General features: G+C 42.6%; 1 protein-coding gene across 7 annotated transcripts in view; it reads right to left on the bottom strand.

Annotated features, from left to right (window-relative positions):
- RUNX2 (RUNX family transcription factor 2) overlaps positions 1-16,158 on the bottom strand; it is a 230,410-nt gene that overhangs the window by 160,054 nt on the left and 54,198 nt on the right. For 5 of the 7 annotated variants that reach the window (XM_059178130.1, XM_059178135.1, XM_059178136.1 and 2 more), the window contains exon 4: positions 3,669-3,842. The exons of the other annotated variants lie outside the window; for them this stretch is intronic. In XM_059178130.1, the coding sequence (XP_059034113.1) occupies positions 3,669-3,842 (174 nt within the window). The remainder of the gene's footprint in view (positions 1-3,668; positions 3,843-16,158) is intronic. 7 annotated transcript variants of the gene reach the window in all.

The raw sequence follows: 16,158 nt of genomic DNA, 5'->3' as shown, positions 1-16,158 counted from the left end.
ACATGAAACACTAAATGCCTATCACTTCCTCAGTTTATGACTTCTAACTTCATGTCACCCCTTTTCTGTTGGCAAGTGGGAGAACCAGTAGTGACCATACAACCATAATCGTCATCAACAGTCTTGAGCTAAGAGCTTGAACTATCAAAGGGGCCAAGCCAATGAGAGGTGACAAATATCTTTATTGAAAAGATTCCATGAACTAAAATGCAGAGGTGACATCCTTCAAAGAAGTTATAAAATCCATTATAGGTAAGGCTCGTAAGTAGAATTTAAATTTAATCATGCAACTATGCAGATACTATACTGGAGGAAAGCAAATGGTTTAACTATGTATTATACTGACAGGTGATTTCTGCCATTCTTGTTCATCACCAGGGAACAAGGGCACTTTGGAACAGGAAATTAGAAACAGCTACTTCCAACAAGGCATGACATCCCAGCCCTTCTTGTATGGATAGCTTCTCATCTAAACTTTCATTCAGGGGCACCTGGGTGGCTCAGTCAGTGAAGCATCTGCCTTCGGCTCAGGTTCTGATCCCAGGGTCCTGGGATGGAGCCCACGTCAGGCTCCCTGCTCAGTGAGGAGTCCGTTTCTCCTTCTCCCTCTGCTCCTCCCTCCAACTCATATTTTCTCTCTCATACTCTCTCTCTCAAATAAATAAAATCTTTTTAAAAAATAAAATAAACTTTCATCCATTCAACATTGTACAAGATGCTACACTATCCTAGGCACAAACCAAAATAAATCCCTGTAATAAATCCTTCAAAGAATGTGTAATCTAGCAGGGTAGAAAAAAACAAACAAACATGCAGAAGCTGTAAAATAAGGCAATCCCAGCTAAAGCTTAGAGGATAAATAGGCAGCCTGGAGACACAGAGGCCAGGACTCCCCTAAAGAAGCTAACAGTGAAGGATAGATGACACCTTCCAGCAGGTTCTATGAGAGGTAGAACAGCCTAAGGAAGGAGGTACAGACAAGACAACGTGTCCTCTGGGAACAACGACATTATTGTCTGGGGACAGGATGTGGCAGTGCAAGGGCTGGAAAGGACGGCTAAATCTTTAATTAGACTTTAACTCAAGGACAGAGCACTTTGCTTCCCCCCCGTCCCAACACACATTATCTAAGACCCAGTTCCCTACATGGGGTAGGCTTTAATTCATACTTATTAAATAAATAAGAAAAATAGCTCAGAGAGAAAAAAAAAAACTGAAATCAGTCCAACTCACTTGGAAGTTGCTGCTGCAATGGATGTTCTTGGTTCTCCTACTCATCTAAGTCATGGTAGAACCGTGAATACCCTTGATTACCAGTAGAACCTTGTATGATGTCACTGACAATACAGGGGCACGGAAACAAAGTGCACATGGTTGGGAGTGGGTAGGTGTGGTGTGCGCATGCATGCATGCTTGTGTGGGACAACGTGCAAATCAGGAAGGCTGGGGAAATTTGTTGGGCCCAATACTTTGTGAATGTTAGAAAAACAAGACAACTGATCTTGAAATCAATTATACTGGTGCTGTCATCCCAAATGCAGAGCTAATAATGGCTTAATTCCAGAAAGCTATCGGTACCTGGAAATACAACTGTTTTATATTTTCATTTTTAAAAATACATCCAGCAAATAAGTATTAGAAAAAAACATACTGAACCAGGAACTTAAAGCAGAACTGCAGACAGGAAGTTTGACCTTCCTGAGTGACCCCACAGGGAGGACAGTGATAGGCAGCCCTGAGCCCCCCGCTCTGTGAAGATGATCACAACACTGACCTGCCCCAGCTCTCTCCATGTGTCTTACCCCTGCTCAGAGCATCACTCTGCATTTACACCTGCTGCTAAAAGGTAGATTTCCCTTCACCATGCTCGCCAGCCTTCTACTTCATAAGATCTAAGCTACCTTCGCTTTCTAAAATGTCCTCTGGTTCTTTTTGTAATGATGCCGTCTTTAAGTCTGGGGTCAAAGCCTTGAGAAAAGCATCTTCCTAAGTGGATCTAGCAACACCTGGTTTTCAAAGGCCATTCTAAGTGTTTGTCATTCACAAAACATAATTGGCAGTTAAGGGTGAGAATATAGGAATCAAACATTTAAAGAACCCAGGGATTGCCAAATCATAGAACATGTATTTCTCTCATATATATTTTATTAGCCACCATGCGTCCCTTACAAATCACATATAAACACTTTTATATATGTATCCAAATGCTTCCATACACACATATGGTCTAAAGATTACTATAAAGACAAAAGGAGAGCTATTTATGGACCATAATCAAAGATCTAAAGCCCACTACTTTAAATGCAGTAGCACCTATAGCTACAAGCTTCAAATTCACAAGTGAGTGTGAATTTCACCCCTGCATTTTTATCAAGGACACATGTCTAGTAAAGGCACTAACCTTTTGATTCCTACATATCAACATTTAGAGACTTATTTAGGCTAATACATGGCTATTCTTCACAGATCTCTAATGTTCTTCCCTGATGCAGGGCTCTGGATCTCTTTAGTGTTTACTTTATTTTTATAATTCTGCATTGTTTTTAACTATATATTCAGGCATACCCTTATATTCAGACTAATATACATATACCCACAGAATCCTACTCTAAGTAAACACCCAAGAAGACATATACCTAACATGATCAGGAGAGAAAGAGAGGGAATTCATTCCATTTATAAACAATTATGTTTATAAACCATTAAGGACACTCAGCATCTAACTACTATCGACCATAACCTAACCATTAGAATAGATCCATGTTAAGAGTTTACTGTACATTTTGAGTTATTTTCCCTCCATTGTAGTCTACCCCTGCCAACAACAGAAACTAGATGACATGACCAGGTGACATCAGCTCTCAATACTTGTGATGGACAAATTAAGGATCTATGATGACTGACATGCTCCTCTGTCACCATGACCTAAAAGCAACTGTGCTTAACACAAGATCTGCTTTTGTATGAGTGGGGCAGAAAAATAGAGAGAGAGAGAGAGTTGGGAGTCTCAGTGTACCAAATGCGAATGATTAGTCTGTAATGCAATGCTGGCATTAATTTTTAAGAAAGGTAGTAAGCAGCTCACTAGAATGTAGTATCAAGACAAATGTCACTTTAGGATTCAGAGCTAAATGTGAATCAGCAGCAAACTCTCTGTCTGTCTGATGAGCTGCTCATTGACCTTGCCTTATACCCACCAATTAAGGCTTCCTGTTAGCCCTGAGCAATCTTCAAACACACTTAATGAAACAGTTACACATGTAAGAAATTTAAGCCCAAATCTGAGATGGTAACACTAATTTTCTAATAGCGAGGGTGTGATGCTCTCCCCTGTGCCCCCGGGGGTTGGTCCAGAAACTCATAACAAACATTCTCCCGGAGAGCATAGTTATTACCACCCACCAGTGTGCAGAACGACTGTGCCCCAGGGCACAGCATTATCTGCAACTTCCCCCAAAGTTTATCCCAAAGTTACTGCATACCGGAATTTGTGTTTTATAAATAAATTTTTAAAAAGGGGGGGGCCCGTAAGATCTTCACGTCTTGATTTGTTCATAATAAAGCCATTTCACAGCCCAGGAGTATTGCCGTGAGGACGTATCGTGTGGTAGCCCCTCACCCCCAGCCTGCCGGAGCGTGTGCCGGTGAAACCTGGGAGTCTGTCTTACCTGTAATCTGACTCTGTCCTTGTGGATTAAAAGGACTTGGTGCAGAGTTCAGGGAGGGCCGTGGGTTCTGAGGCGGGACACCTACTCTCATACTGGGATGAGGAATGCGCCCTAAATCACTGAGGCGGTCAGAGAACAAACTAGGTTTAGAGTCATCAAGCTTCTGTCTGTGCCCTGGAAACAGCAAATCATAAAATAAAAGCATATTAATTAGCTGAACAATCGACCATACTAAATAGATATGTGAACATACATACTGGGGGTTTACAAGCCAAGGGATCATCAATACTGATATCTACAATGAAATGTCTCTATAATGCCTTCCGTTTCAAGCGGCTTTATAAGCATCATCTGGTGGCAAGCGTTCCTACTCCTGGTCTACAAATGGAGAGCTGAGGGTCCCAGAGGATGACCTGGATTCTAGCATCAGCAGCGAAGGCAGGACGCTGGAACTCAGGAGAGACTCTCTGCGAGCCTCCCCGACCCTCTTGGTGATGATGGGGAAAGTGGTTGTGGACTGGGGTGTGTTTGCTTGTTTCATGAAGGAACTTCCCCGTAGTTCAGAGAGTCTGTGCATGTCGCACATCCTCTCCCAAAACTGGGGCAGAAACAAAGACAAACACATTTGTCAAAGGGCAATTTCCAAGATGACCATACGCGACTTTTCTTTTTTTATGTTACAACTATACCTCACCATGACTCTTCTCCAAAAAATTAAAACTCAAACCTAGAACTCCTTTAAGAGGATCAAATGGAAGTAGAGGCAAGGAAACTCAAATTCACAAGAGGAATCTGGATATTTTGTGAGATCCCAAAATGTAAAAGCATATGATAAGCTAGGCTAAATCACAGAATGCTTTTTGACTTCAAATTTAGTACTATGATTCTGTATAAGAAACTGAAAAATAGTCTTTGGGTTCCCATTTGAATGTGAAAAGCCATCATTTAAAAAAAAAAAAAAAAGCTTTGTCTCTCTTCTAGTTTGTTCAAGTCTAAAATCTAAGGAAATTCTAGATATTAAAGAAATACGCAAATTAATATAACTAAGGTTCTAAGGCTTCTTGAAAATCATGAACTCCTTCTCAGCAAGTCTTGGTGCAAGTATAACAGAAAACCTCAGAATCTTGGTGCTACGTAAGTTCAGTGCACATCTGTGGAGTGGCCCAGTAGTGGACGAGCACGATAATGCCTCATACGTGAATGGAAATACACTATAGATTCCTTCTTCCATATTCTGTGCCAGAAGGAGGCCCTAGTATGTTACCCCAGTATACTGTAATTGAAACCGGAGCTGATCCAAAGAAGAGCCATTAAGGGGCGGGTGGGTGGTCCAGTGAGTTAAGCCTCTGACTCTTGACTTTGGCTCAGGTCATTATCTCAGGGTCATGAGATGGAGCCCCACATTGGGTTCTGTGCTGGGCAGGGAGTCTACTTGAGACTCCCTCTTTCCCTCTCCCTCTACCCCCTCCCCCCACCTCTCACTCGTGCTCCTTCTCTCTCTCTCTCTCTCTCTCTAAAAAAAAAGGAAAAGGGGGGGGGGGAAGAGCCATTAAGAGAATGACTGGAATCAGGGCGCCTGGGTGGCTCAGTGGGTTAAGCCGCTGCCTTCAGCTCGGGTCATGATCTCAGGGTCCTGGGATAGAGTCCCGCATCAGGCTCTCTGCTCAGCGGGGAGCCTGTTTCCTCCTCTCTCTCTCTCTCTCTGCCTGCCTCTCTGCCTACTTGTGATCTCTCTCTGTCAAATAAAAAAATAAAATCTTAAAAAAAAAAAAAAGATAATGACTGGAATCAGAATCTGCACTTTGAAGAAAAACCGAGGGAATCAGGATTATTATCCATAAAAGAAAAAAATACCCAAAAGGAGGATTGTTAAGAGCCTTCAAGACTGAGGGCAACAAGACCACCTCATCTTCCTCTTGATAGAGGACAAGAGGAATCTATGAGGAGAGGGTTAAGGTGAACATGAGAATTTCCCAGCTATAAGCTGTCTTCATAAGACAAATTCCTTATTTTATTTGCCCCAAAATGTATTTTCCTATCTCCTTTTTCATTGCCTACCCAGCCCAAAGAAAACAGACAGGAAGCCAAGGCCTGGTAATATGAGTGTAGCTGTCTCTGCAGCCAAACATGTTCCAAATAGGCCCATTAACTGAAATGCACCCACCACCCTATTTCCTGCCAGCGTCAGTTTGGGCATCTGCTGGAATGAGGGATGGAGGCCAGGAGAAAAAGTGATCAGGGAAAGTCATTGTTTTTTATGCTGTTTTCCCTGTTGTTTAGGACTCCTTATCCAGATTATGAATAGATTTTAGAACTCTACAGGGCCTTTAGAGATTACCCCAAACAGCCCCCACACCCCAGCGAGCAAGGTGCCCACAGAGTCACTACAGCCTGTGAAGGTCAAACAACTAGTCTGTGGTCTTCAGCCATTGGCCAGCCCAGCCTGGATGGTATACGGTTCCTGTCCAATCTGACCAAGCTTCCCACTCATCACGAGGCACCATCAATGCTGGTGTTCTTGCTTTATCTTCCCTCCCTCTCACAGTTGCCATGGAAATCAGACAATCTCCCCCACCGACACACAGACCCACCTAAGAACTAAGCCCAGTGTGGTACCAAGGCCGGTATTTCAACACAAGCTGAAGCAGCAGTGAGAATTCCATGACAAAGCTAATAGCTCACCCATTACCCTACACAAACTCCCATCAATGCGTCTTGCTCGATCTAACCAGTTTCACAATTAAGGAATTATATAGTACTTCTCACAGTTAGATCCATGGATTCTGTTACACACACACACACACACACACACGAAAGTATTGGTGTGGTATTGCTACAACTATAAACGTTAACAAGAGAGCTTATGGAATTGTCCCTGGAAGTTATTTTTTTTAATAGGGCCGTATTTTTGGAATGGCAGATTCCCTGAGGGCTAAAGAGAGGGCTACAAGATCTTGCCTGGTTCCTTTAAACACTGGGACTTTATGTGGGCTACGGGTCACAAGAAAACTTCAGAAAGTCTCGCCTTTGCTCTCTACAGCCTTTTTCCTGGGTTTTCCTGGAGACCATATAAGATATGAGCTCGGTGTGTGGATGGGTGAGTCCACTTCTTATTTCCTCTGAGCCCAGGGCTTCAGGAATGCCACAAGAGGCTGTAGGTGAGGTTAAAGGACCTGAAGCAGCGCTGAGAAGTATGAAAAATGGAAAAGCAGGTGAAATTTTAAAAGTTTCAGTGACCTTATGGAAATTACCTTCAAACGCTAGCTACCGAGTATATCCAGACACCTGGCATAATCCAGGAGATATCATTCTGTGGCTGCATACACCAAACAAAAGTATGCATTTCTCCTTGTAGATGTCTGCCCCCTCAGAACTACCACCAGAACCACAACAAAATTCTTACAGCACAAGGAAGAACAAAAGCCAAACAGACTCTTCATCTTTCAACCATGACAAACACCGCTACCACTAAACCACATCAGGGCTAGCACGAGAATGACGGGCTGGAAGAAGACGCCCTCCAATCCTCCACACTCAAGGAGTCCCGTAAGAAATCGAAAGCATGGAAGACTAGGGCACACTGAATTAAATCAAAGACAGGGGATTCTGCCGCGGTACAGGGAGAACTGAACATCAGCCAAAGGGCCAAAGAGGGCATCTTCCAAAGAGGAGGAAGGTATAAAGAATGGGAAACTTTCTCCCTTGGGCAGTGGTTCTTCCACCCAAGCTGGGTAAGAAAATCCTCCAGCGAGCTTTGTTAAATATAATTTCCCCGAAGGACAATCATTTAAGCAAATGCTTAATTGCTCGCTTGCTTTCTAAAGAAGCCTCACTCTAACTCTTCAGCATTGTTGCAAGTCATTTAGAATCAGAGCACTGAAAAGGACAATAGAAATCATTTATACTGCACTTTGGACCACTGTACTTCTTTTATGAATAAGGACCCTAAATCCCTGAGAGGAGAAGTGACTTGCCCGAAATCACACAGTTGGTGACAGGACTAGAACTCAAGGTTTCCAGTTCCTGGTCCCAGGCTCTTTTCCCTCCAACTGCCAACCAGCTTATTTCAGAGTATAACACTGCAGCACCACGAGAAATCATGGTCAAAAGTGAATTTAAAATGGAAGAAAAAAAAAGTAATTTTCAGAAACAATTTCTTTCAAAAAGTCGAGTGTATTTGGCTGAATATGCCTTTTGTTGCAATAAACTCAGGGGCAGGAGAACTCATGATCCAAAGGTCACAGCATTTGCACATCCTTAGAGCAAAGATGTTGAGGAACAGTTAGGTCCCTAAGCAAGAGTGCTGCTGATTGTCTCCTCCCTCCCCCAACCCCTGCAGCCCTGGTAGTGAAAGGGGCCCATACTCACAAAAGCTAGTTGGGAATACTGCCGTTAGGATTGCTGCTTAAAAGATCACACATCTGAAAGGGGTATGTGAAGACCTGGAAACTGTGCTGTATGAACTATGAAAACAAACTTGCTTCTGGGATGGGACTCATTTTGCCCATTTTTATAAAAGTCGACTGAGAACTGGAAATCTTTGAGGGCCCCCAGGCAGACAGTCATACTTTATGCCCTGTACTCACAGCTGATCAGCTATCTTCCCCCAAAAGGAAAGATGGACTCCTGAAGGACACCCAAAAGTGCCTCCAAAAGACTGCGCCTTTCAAACACAAGGCCACCTCAACAAGGCACCACATCACACCAGGCCCACTCTTGTGGGGCGCAAGCGGGTCATTTCATGGATCACTAGGGCATGATGTTGGGCATCTCGCCTTTTTACACTGGTATTCTAAGTCAATTTTAAGTTCTAACTTCTCTTATTGGATATCTACTTTCATTCTGGGTATCATGATAACACCGTAAAAGAAATAAGTCAAGGGGTGCCTGGGTGGCTCAGTCAGTTAAACTGCTGCCTTCAGTTCAGGTGATGATCCCAGGGTGCTGAGATCGAGCCCCACATTGGGCTTCCTGCTCAGTGGGGAGCCTGCTTCTCCCTCTCCTTCTGCCTGCTGCTCCCCTACTTCTGTTCTCTATCTCTCTGTCAAATAAATAAATAAAATTTTAAAGAAAGAATGAAAGAAAAAGAGAGAAGGCAAAAAGGCAGATGTGCAAGGGACCCTCAATCAGGAACCAGGACCACATCTACATCTGGATCTGTTAGTCCAGCCCACGTGTGCCTGTGCGGGGCATCTGTCCATGTGTAAGTCTCCCCAGGCACTGCAAGGAGGAGAGAGACTTCTTTAAGAAAATATCCTTCTCGGGACAAACCATAAAAGACTCTTAATCTCACAAAACAAACTTGAGGGTTGCCGGGGGGAGACGGCAGGAGAAGGGGGTTATGGACATTGGGGAGGGTATGTGCTATGGTGAGTGCTGTGAAATGTGTAAGCCTGATGATTCACAGACTTGTACCCCTGGGGCTAATAATACATTATATGTTAATAAAAAATTAAAAATTAAAAAAAAAAAGATAATGTCCTTCTCCGCCAGCAGTTCATTGCTTAGTAGGTAAGAAAGACAAACCATTAAGTATAACTTGAGAAGGTTGTGATGAGGGCAATCACTAAAATGCTTATGTTTGGGGATCCATTGAGGAAATACGAGTACAGACTACTTTCAAATATTAAGGAAGTGGTGCTTTTTGTGACTACATAAGAATATACCCTTATTTTTTAGAAAAACTAACCAATATATACAGGGGGTAAGTGTCTTGATGACTGCCATTTGCTTTAAAACCTTTCAGCAGAATATCAGATGAAGCAAATGTGGAAAAATGTTACTAGTTATAAAATAAGGTGATGGGTATATGGGATTTTATTAAATATAATCTCTTAATATATTTGAAATTTTTCATAATTAAAGAAAACTTTTTAAAAAATAAAACCAATAAATGGTTCTGGGAAGAACAGGAGTGTCAATGGTATTGACTAAAAGCAAAGAGGAAGCTCTCACTGATGAAATCATTGTGTCCTAGAAGGTCAAGTAGGATTTTCATAAGCCGAGAAGAAAGGAGGAAAGCTAGCTGGAGGACGAATGACAGAAATATGATAATAAAGATCTTGTGAGAGAAGATAGTGTGGAACATGTAGGTGATAACAATCTCAACAGAAGCCCGCTATTCTTCAAATAGTTTGACGCCTCTAGTTTCTCAACCGCGCTTTAGTTCTCTTCAACTCTGCAATCTGGATGGGAACCTGCCCTTTTAAGACAGATCTCTGTATCCTCTAACAAAACGGTCCTTTGGCAGGCCAAGAGCCTCCTCTGCCAGGCACTCAGGCTCCCCCCGGAAGGACGGGGCAACCGGGGAGGTATTAGCTAATTTTGCTGTCAGCAAGTGTGCGAGAGGAGGAGACCTGATCTTGTACTCGAGGGCTCAAACCCCAGGAGATGCCCACTTCAGATGTTCTGACCATGATCCTTGGAGTAAAAAAGCAAGAGAACAACAGAGCTGGGACTCCGCAGCAGGTCTGGAAAACCAACAAAAACAAAGCCGTGGTTCCAATCTCTCTACCCTGAAAGTGACCCATGAAGGAGAGTGTGCAGGGAGGGGCATAGGAACAGGGTGACGAATTTTCAAGTCCTAGTTCTATTCCAAATGAAATTACTTGGAATTCTACTACTAAGGAGGAGCCTTAGTTCTTCTCAGTGAACTCGGATTACATGGTTTCCAGCAAAAGCAACATGACAGGGTCGAGGTTACACAGACTCAAGAGAGGTCTTAGGGGAGCTGGGCGAAGTTGGGATCCAAATACTTTGTAACCATCGAGGCTCCAGATGGAAAACCCTGATTTTCTGCATTCCTATGTACATGTGAAAATGGAAATACTACTAAGAAAAGTGAAACTCCTCTCTGTTTACATTCAGATGACTACATTTCACTGGTGGTTTGTCAAAGTCTAAAAAGCAAAGGCCTATACTCTTATGACACTTGTAATGTCTCATTAAGCCCTCTGCCCCTCCCTGACACACCCCTGCCCCCAGTACAAACAGTTCCAACCAGCTTCTCCTCAAATTTCCTTATTTGTGTTAATATCACTACTTTCTAATCTCCTTATTTGTTATTTCCTTATTTCTGTTAATATCACTACTTTCTAATCTCTGAGGCTCAAAATCCAGCCCAAGTATACCATTACTGCCTCCCTTTCCTGGACCCCAGCATCTGGGTAAGGCCATTCCTAGTTTCTGCAAGAGGGGGCCCCCACTTTCCATTCCCACCAGAACTTGTGGCTAATCCACCAGAGAAGCAAGCTGGAGTAAACAAAAGGACACCCACAAGTTGTATAGCCGACCACGGGAAGAGATTTAATGGAAATCTCTGGGCCTGCTGAAAATTTCCAAAATTTCTAACGTCTTTTCAATCCCTACATCCTAACATTATTCACCTGCTCAAAACCTCTCAACTGTCTATCACTGTCTATTGAATTAAACAGAGTTCCCTGAGCCCAGAAGGGAAAGCAAAGATTTGGAAAGACTCGGAAAATAGGTTCTGAACACATGTCACCACTCTCGTTTCCAGTGGCTACAACTGTACTTCTCCCCACCTAGGCTCTACTCACACTGGACTACCCATGGCTCTTCAAAGAGCCACCGTTCCTTTCCCCAAACTGTCTCCCCCAGCTCAGAATAACCTCACCCCATCATCTCCATTTGGCCATCACACTGTTCTAGTCTTTTCTGTCTCTAGGGCCTCCATGATCCCTCTGGTTTCCATGTGAGCAAGCCGAAAACAGCTATGACTGTTTTTTGTCTACTACATGTGGTTATACTTAAGTGTAGTAGGCATTCAGTAAGCATTAACTGACTCTGAATTGATATAAAATATTTATACAAAATTTCAAACCCTATTATCTTGGAGTCTTCTGGACTTGACTAGGGACCCTTTGAGGATGGGTGTCATATCTCATGTCTAGCACCTAACGTGGGGCCTCGGTACAAAGAAGGCCTGCAACAAATACTTACTGAATTAAAAAATAAGAACACTGGTAAATTTAGAATTACCTCTCCTTTTAGCCAGTAAAAGAAAGGAGAGGAGGAAAAAAAAAAAAAAGAGAGAGCTAGTCATTGGGAAACATTTCCCACAGTAAAATTGATGAGTCTCTAATCTTTGCTGGGAAAGGCTGCTGAGTCATCTTTTTGCTAAGAGTATGCTGTCTGGTTCAGGTCAAAAACTATTTCTGGACTAGAACAGTAAAATGAACTAAGAAATTGCCTTCCTGCTTCAGAAGCCTCTAGCCCCTCTGAGCCACTAGGAGTGAGCAGCCAAGCGACAGGACATGTGTATGGGGGCCCCAGAGCTCACAAAAGACAGCTCGTGAGAGGAGACAGCCCTAGAGCCATGTTAGTGTGTGGCTTCAGACAGAGGACCACAGATCATAAACAAATCTCCTTCCAGGAGATTCTTCTCTGATGGCATTTCAAAAATGAACTAACAGAGCTTCTCTCTAAGGGCCCTTCTTAATATATAAACCAATTTCTGAAGGAAAAAAAAAAAAAAAAAAACCTCCTAATCACTTCCACATAGCTTCAAGAGCTCCCTTTCAGCCCTTGAACAGAGTCAGACATGTAAAATTCAAAGTTTAACAAGGAAGAGGAGAGGAAGAACAATTTCACCCAAGAGAGGACTGAAGCCTTCCAGTCTCTCGGGTAAAAACATAATTATGGGAAGAAAAAACATAATCTACTCAAGAGACATAATTACATAGTTAAGCCATAGACTCCATAGAAATATTCTAGGAACTCCAGTTCACAGAAAAAAAAAAAATGTTAAAAACTGAATTTGCTTTCTTTTAATAATGAAAGGCGCCAGTTTAGGTCAGTGAGTAAAAAGTTCACTCTCCCAAACTTATTTTTTAAATGCAACTAGATGCATGAGAGAGATCACTGAAGGACAGCCTCTTTCAAAATCTAGGCTCCTAAAGGCTCAAGAATTCAAGATCTTTCAATAAATATACTAATGAAAGAACTGTGAAATATTAACATGCATGTATAGTAACTGTGAGTTCCTTTATAAAACTTTTGGATTTCAGGCTGTGGCAAATCATGACCATCAAAGACTGAAGGGGAGATCAGGCTCTGCCGGTATCAGTCACACATCAGGGGATAGCTTCTAAAAAACATATGCTTAGAGTGTAATCCTTTTTCTTGAAATAATGGACTCAAAAAGCTTGAGACATCTAAAGAAAAAGAAACTCACGGGAGGCAAGAAGGGGAAAAAAAAAAGGCTTAAAAAACTTTAAAGAAAGACCAGATGAAAGTATAATGGAAACACACAAGGGGAGATGTACTCGTTTTTGCAAGCAGGGGGAAAAAGAGCTCCCAGAGAACCTGGCTGACTTTACCGTAGCCCCGCTTCCAGGTCCTAAAACATCCCTCATCTGCTTGGCCCCTCAACCTCCAGATTCTCTGGCCCAGAACAGTTCCCTTCCTGCTATCCCTGACTTCTTCCCCCCTGTCATTTCCAAGGGATGCTCTTTCCTCTTTATTCTCATTTCAAAGCAAGATTACATGAATGAGACTTTTTCAGAGCTGGGGGAGAATAGGGATTTCTAGACCATGTTCTTCATTCTAGAAAAGTAACCGATATCCAGAAAAAGTCCTGTGACTTGTTTGAAATCGTGGAGGTAGGCAGTGACACTGGAAGCCAGTCCCCTGACAGGCAGCAGCCCTCCTGTTCATACAAGGAAAGGAAAGGAGAGGCGGTAAAGGCTGAGAAAAAGGGGCCCAGAAAGAACAGAATAAGAAAAAGCAGAGAAGGAGCACCTGGGTGACTCAGTCGTTAAGCACCGGCCTTTGGTTCAGGTTCTGAACCCAGCGTCCTGGGATGGAGCCCTGTATCGGACTCCCTGCTCAGCAGGAAGCCTGCTTCTCCCTCTCCCATTCCCCTTGCTTGTGTTCCCTCTCTCTCAAATAAATAAATAAAAATTTATAAAAGGAGACAGAAAGAAAGAAAAAGCTGAGAAGCTTACTTCTGAGAATTCATTACATTATACCTGATCTTTCCAACTCCGTTTTATCTCCATGCCTCCTGTCCTCCGACTAATCACAACCCAACATCCACAACCATCCTGGGCCATTTGAAACTGCATCTCTCCCTTCAGTTTCTGGGAAATGAACAAAAGATCTCTTTCTCTATGTTTACACTTACCCCCCCCCACCCCAAACTCAATAAAACTTGTTTTACTTCTGAAAACATTTCCTTTGCCTTCTTTTACTCTAAGATACTTCACACACCCATCAGTTTTGCACCACTAGCATTTGTAGAGACCCCACTGAGAGATGCAAAGATTTTTTTAATGGTAACGTTTTAAGCAATGGAAATGGTAGTTTCCACAGCTGAACAAAAAGCATCACTGTTTATTTGCCAATAATCGGCTAAACATGGATGGCATTATTCTTCAAAGAGGCCAGTGACAACCAGCCTACAGACCATCACGCAATTCCTGGATCCTGACTGAATGTCCTTAGCATGCGATCATCCCTCTTTCTCTTTCATTATTATGGTACTGGATATACGTTATGTAACCTCATGTGTGTCTGAAGCAGAGAAAGAAAACGGTACATAAAAGTAACTGAAAAGTGTGAAGGGCTCGTCTCTCGACACACACCAAGACGGAAGGAGAACATCGTTTTCCATTTTCCCAGCTCCGGAACAGGAAGAAAATGTTAAAAAGTAATAACCCGGGAAAAATTCAGCCAGCTCCCGCAGCCCCGTCTTGCTGTGCTGAATGGCAGTGAAGATCATAGAGGAAATAAAAAGAAAAAGACAGAAAAAGAAAGGGCTGGGGGGGCGGGATTTTCTTGCTTCAACTGGACCCAGTCCAGCTGGCAAAAAGAGGTGGTTTTCTTAACGCTTGCAAAACCTGATTACTTTTTTAAAGGAATGAAGAAGAAGGAGATGTAAACACAGCCATTAAACCAGATTTAAGGTACTTAGCTTTAATCTAGTCTAAGACCTCTCTGATTGTCTGCTGTTCTGCAGTTCTCGGCTCACTAGACATTAATATGGGCAAGTCAGGGTCTTCTGAGCAACTACGGCTGTCAGCGGAGCTCTGTGGTTACCCTCTCAGGTCAGGCATGGAAGGAACGGTGGCTTAAGCAATAATGGAAGGATGTCTGTTGTGTGCCGTGTCTGTCAGAAGTCTGTTTTACTACATTAAAGGGCTATTGTGTTTATATCTACACAACGGGACTTAAACAGATTGTTTAAACACGATTAAACAGGAGATGTCTTTGAAACAAGCCCCCTAACAAAATTCAGATGGGTAAGGAACTGAAAAATGCCATTGACTATATACATATATATATTTTTAAAAAGATTATTTCTAAGTTGCAAGGGAAACATGATATAAACTCCAAAAAGAAACAGTTGACGAGTTAAATGCAAAGGACGCCCCTCCTACCCCAGCACCGTTTCCCAACGGCATAGCGTTCACCCACCTGTCCGCCCACCCCTCCTTAAGGCTCCCACACCACTTACTAGAGTCTTGATAGACAGATAATTGCTTTCCTCACCTGAGGGACATGAAAGGAGTCTATTGTGTTAATCCTGGTATTCTTCTCTTCTGTGAACTCTGAATAAGGAACTGAGAACTCTACCTCTTCATTCCAAAACTCCTGGAGTTCACTCACACTCAGGTCTGCTAAAGTGTTCTTACATTCCAGGCTGTCACGGAAGGTGCCAAGTATTTTGAGTAGGATCAAGTTATTGTTATATAAAAGGGAATCGAAAGGACTGCTAAATGGAGTTGAGAGATAGCAAGTTTTAACCTTTTTTCTCAGACACAGATGAGAAAAATGCATTCTTTTGAATCCAAAGGAAGTGGGTTGGTGCCCATTTCCAGGCTTTCTCACAACCCTCCCTCAAGGGAAGAACACTATGGAGACGCTAGCTCCAGAGTCCAGACTTCAGGGGATGAAAATAAAACGTTTTCTGTTTTTCAAAAGCAAGTGTGGTGTTAAGTTTGAAGGAGCTCTGTCTGGCAGCTTCATGCTGAATTATTTAATCAATGACAGTCTGGCGAATGCTCTTCTTTTGTCCGTGTGAGATATATGAAGTGTTGACTTTTCCTCATATACGTGTACACTGGTATCTCCATCATATATCTCCATCCATCTCTATCTAGCTATAACTGTGCAGAGAAGGAGAGGAGCACTGGTAGAAATAAAGGTAGAAGGTAGAAGTAGAAGTAAAGCACTGTAAAAATGCTTTACACTCTGTTTACACCATCACACCACTACGGAACACATCTTTCCTTGCAACCTGGTGTTCTTCCGAATCAGCCTAATGAGATGCCTTTGTTGCTGGTTGGTTATTTTGTTTTGTTTTGTATTCAAAATGGCACATGATCAGGAATCTAGGACACTCACTGGGAAAGAAGTAATGCACTCTGAAAGGGGACATAACCAATAAAAACACAGCATCTCTGATTCTTTCTCATCAGGGTTTTATCCCTTTCACGGACTTTTCACTGAGAATATTCACAGAAAG

Source organism: Mustela lutreola, chromosome 6 (genome assembly GCF_030435805.1).
Source record: "Mustela lutreola isolate mMusLut2 chromosome 6, mMusLut2.pri, whole genome shotgun sequence".
Classification (NCBI taxonomy): domain Eukaryota; kingdom Metazoa; phylum Chordata; class Mammalia; order Carnivora; family Mustelidae; genus Mustela; species Mustela lutreola.
The sequence above is the reverse complement of the archived record's forward strand: the minus strand, read 5'-3'. Positions and strand labels throughout refer to the sequence as shown.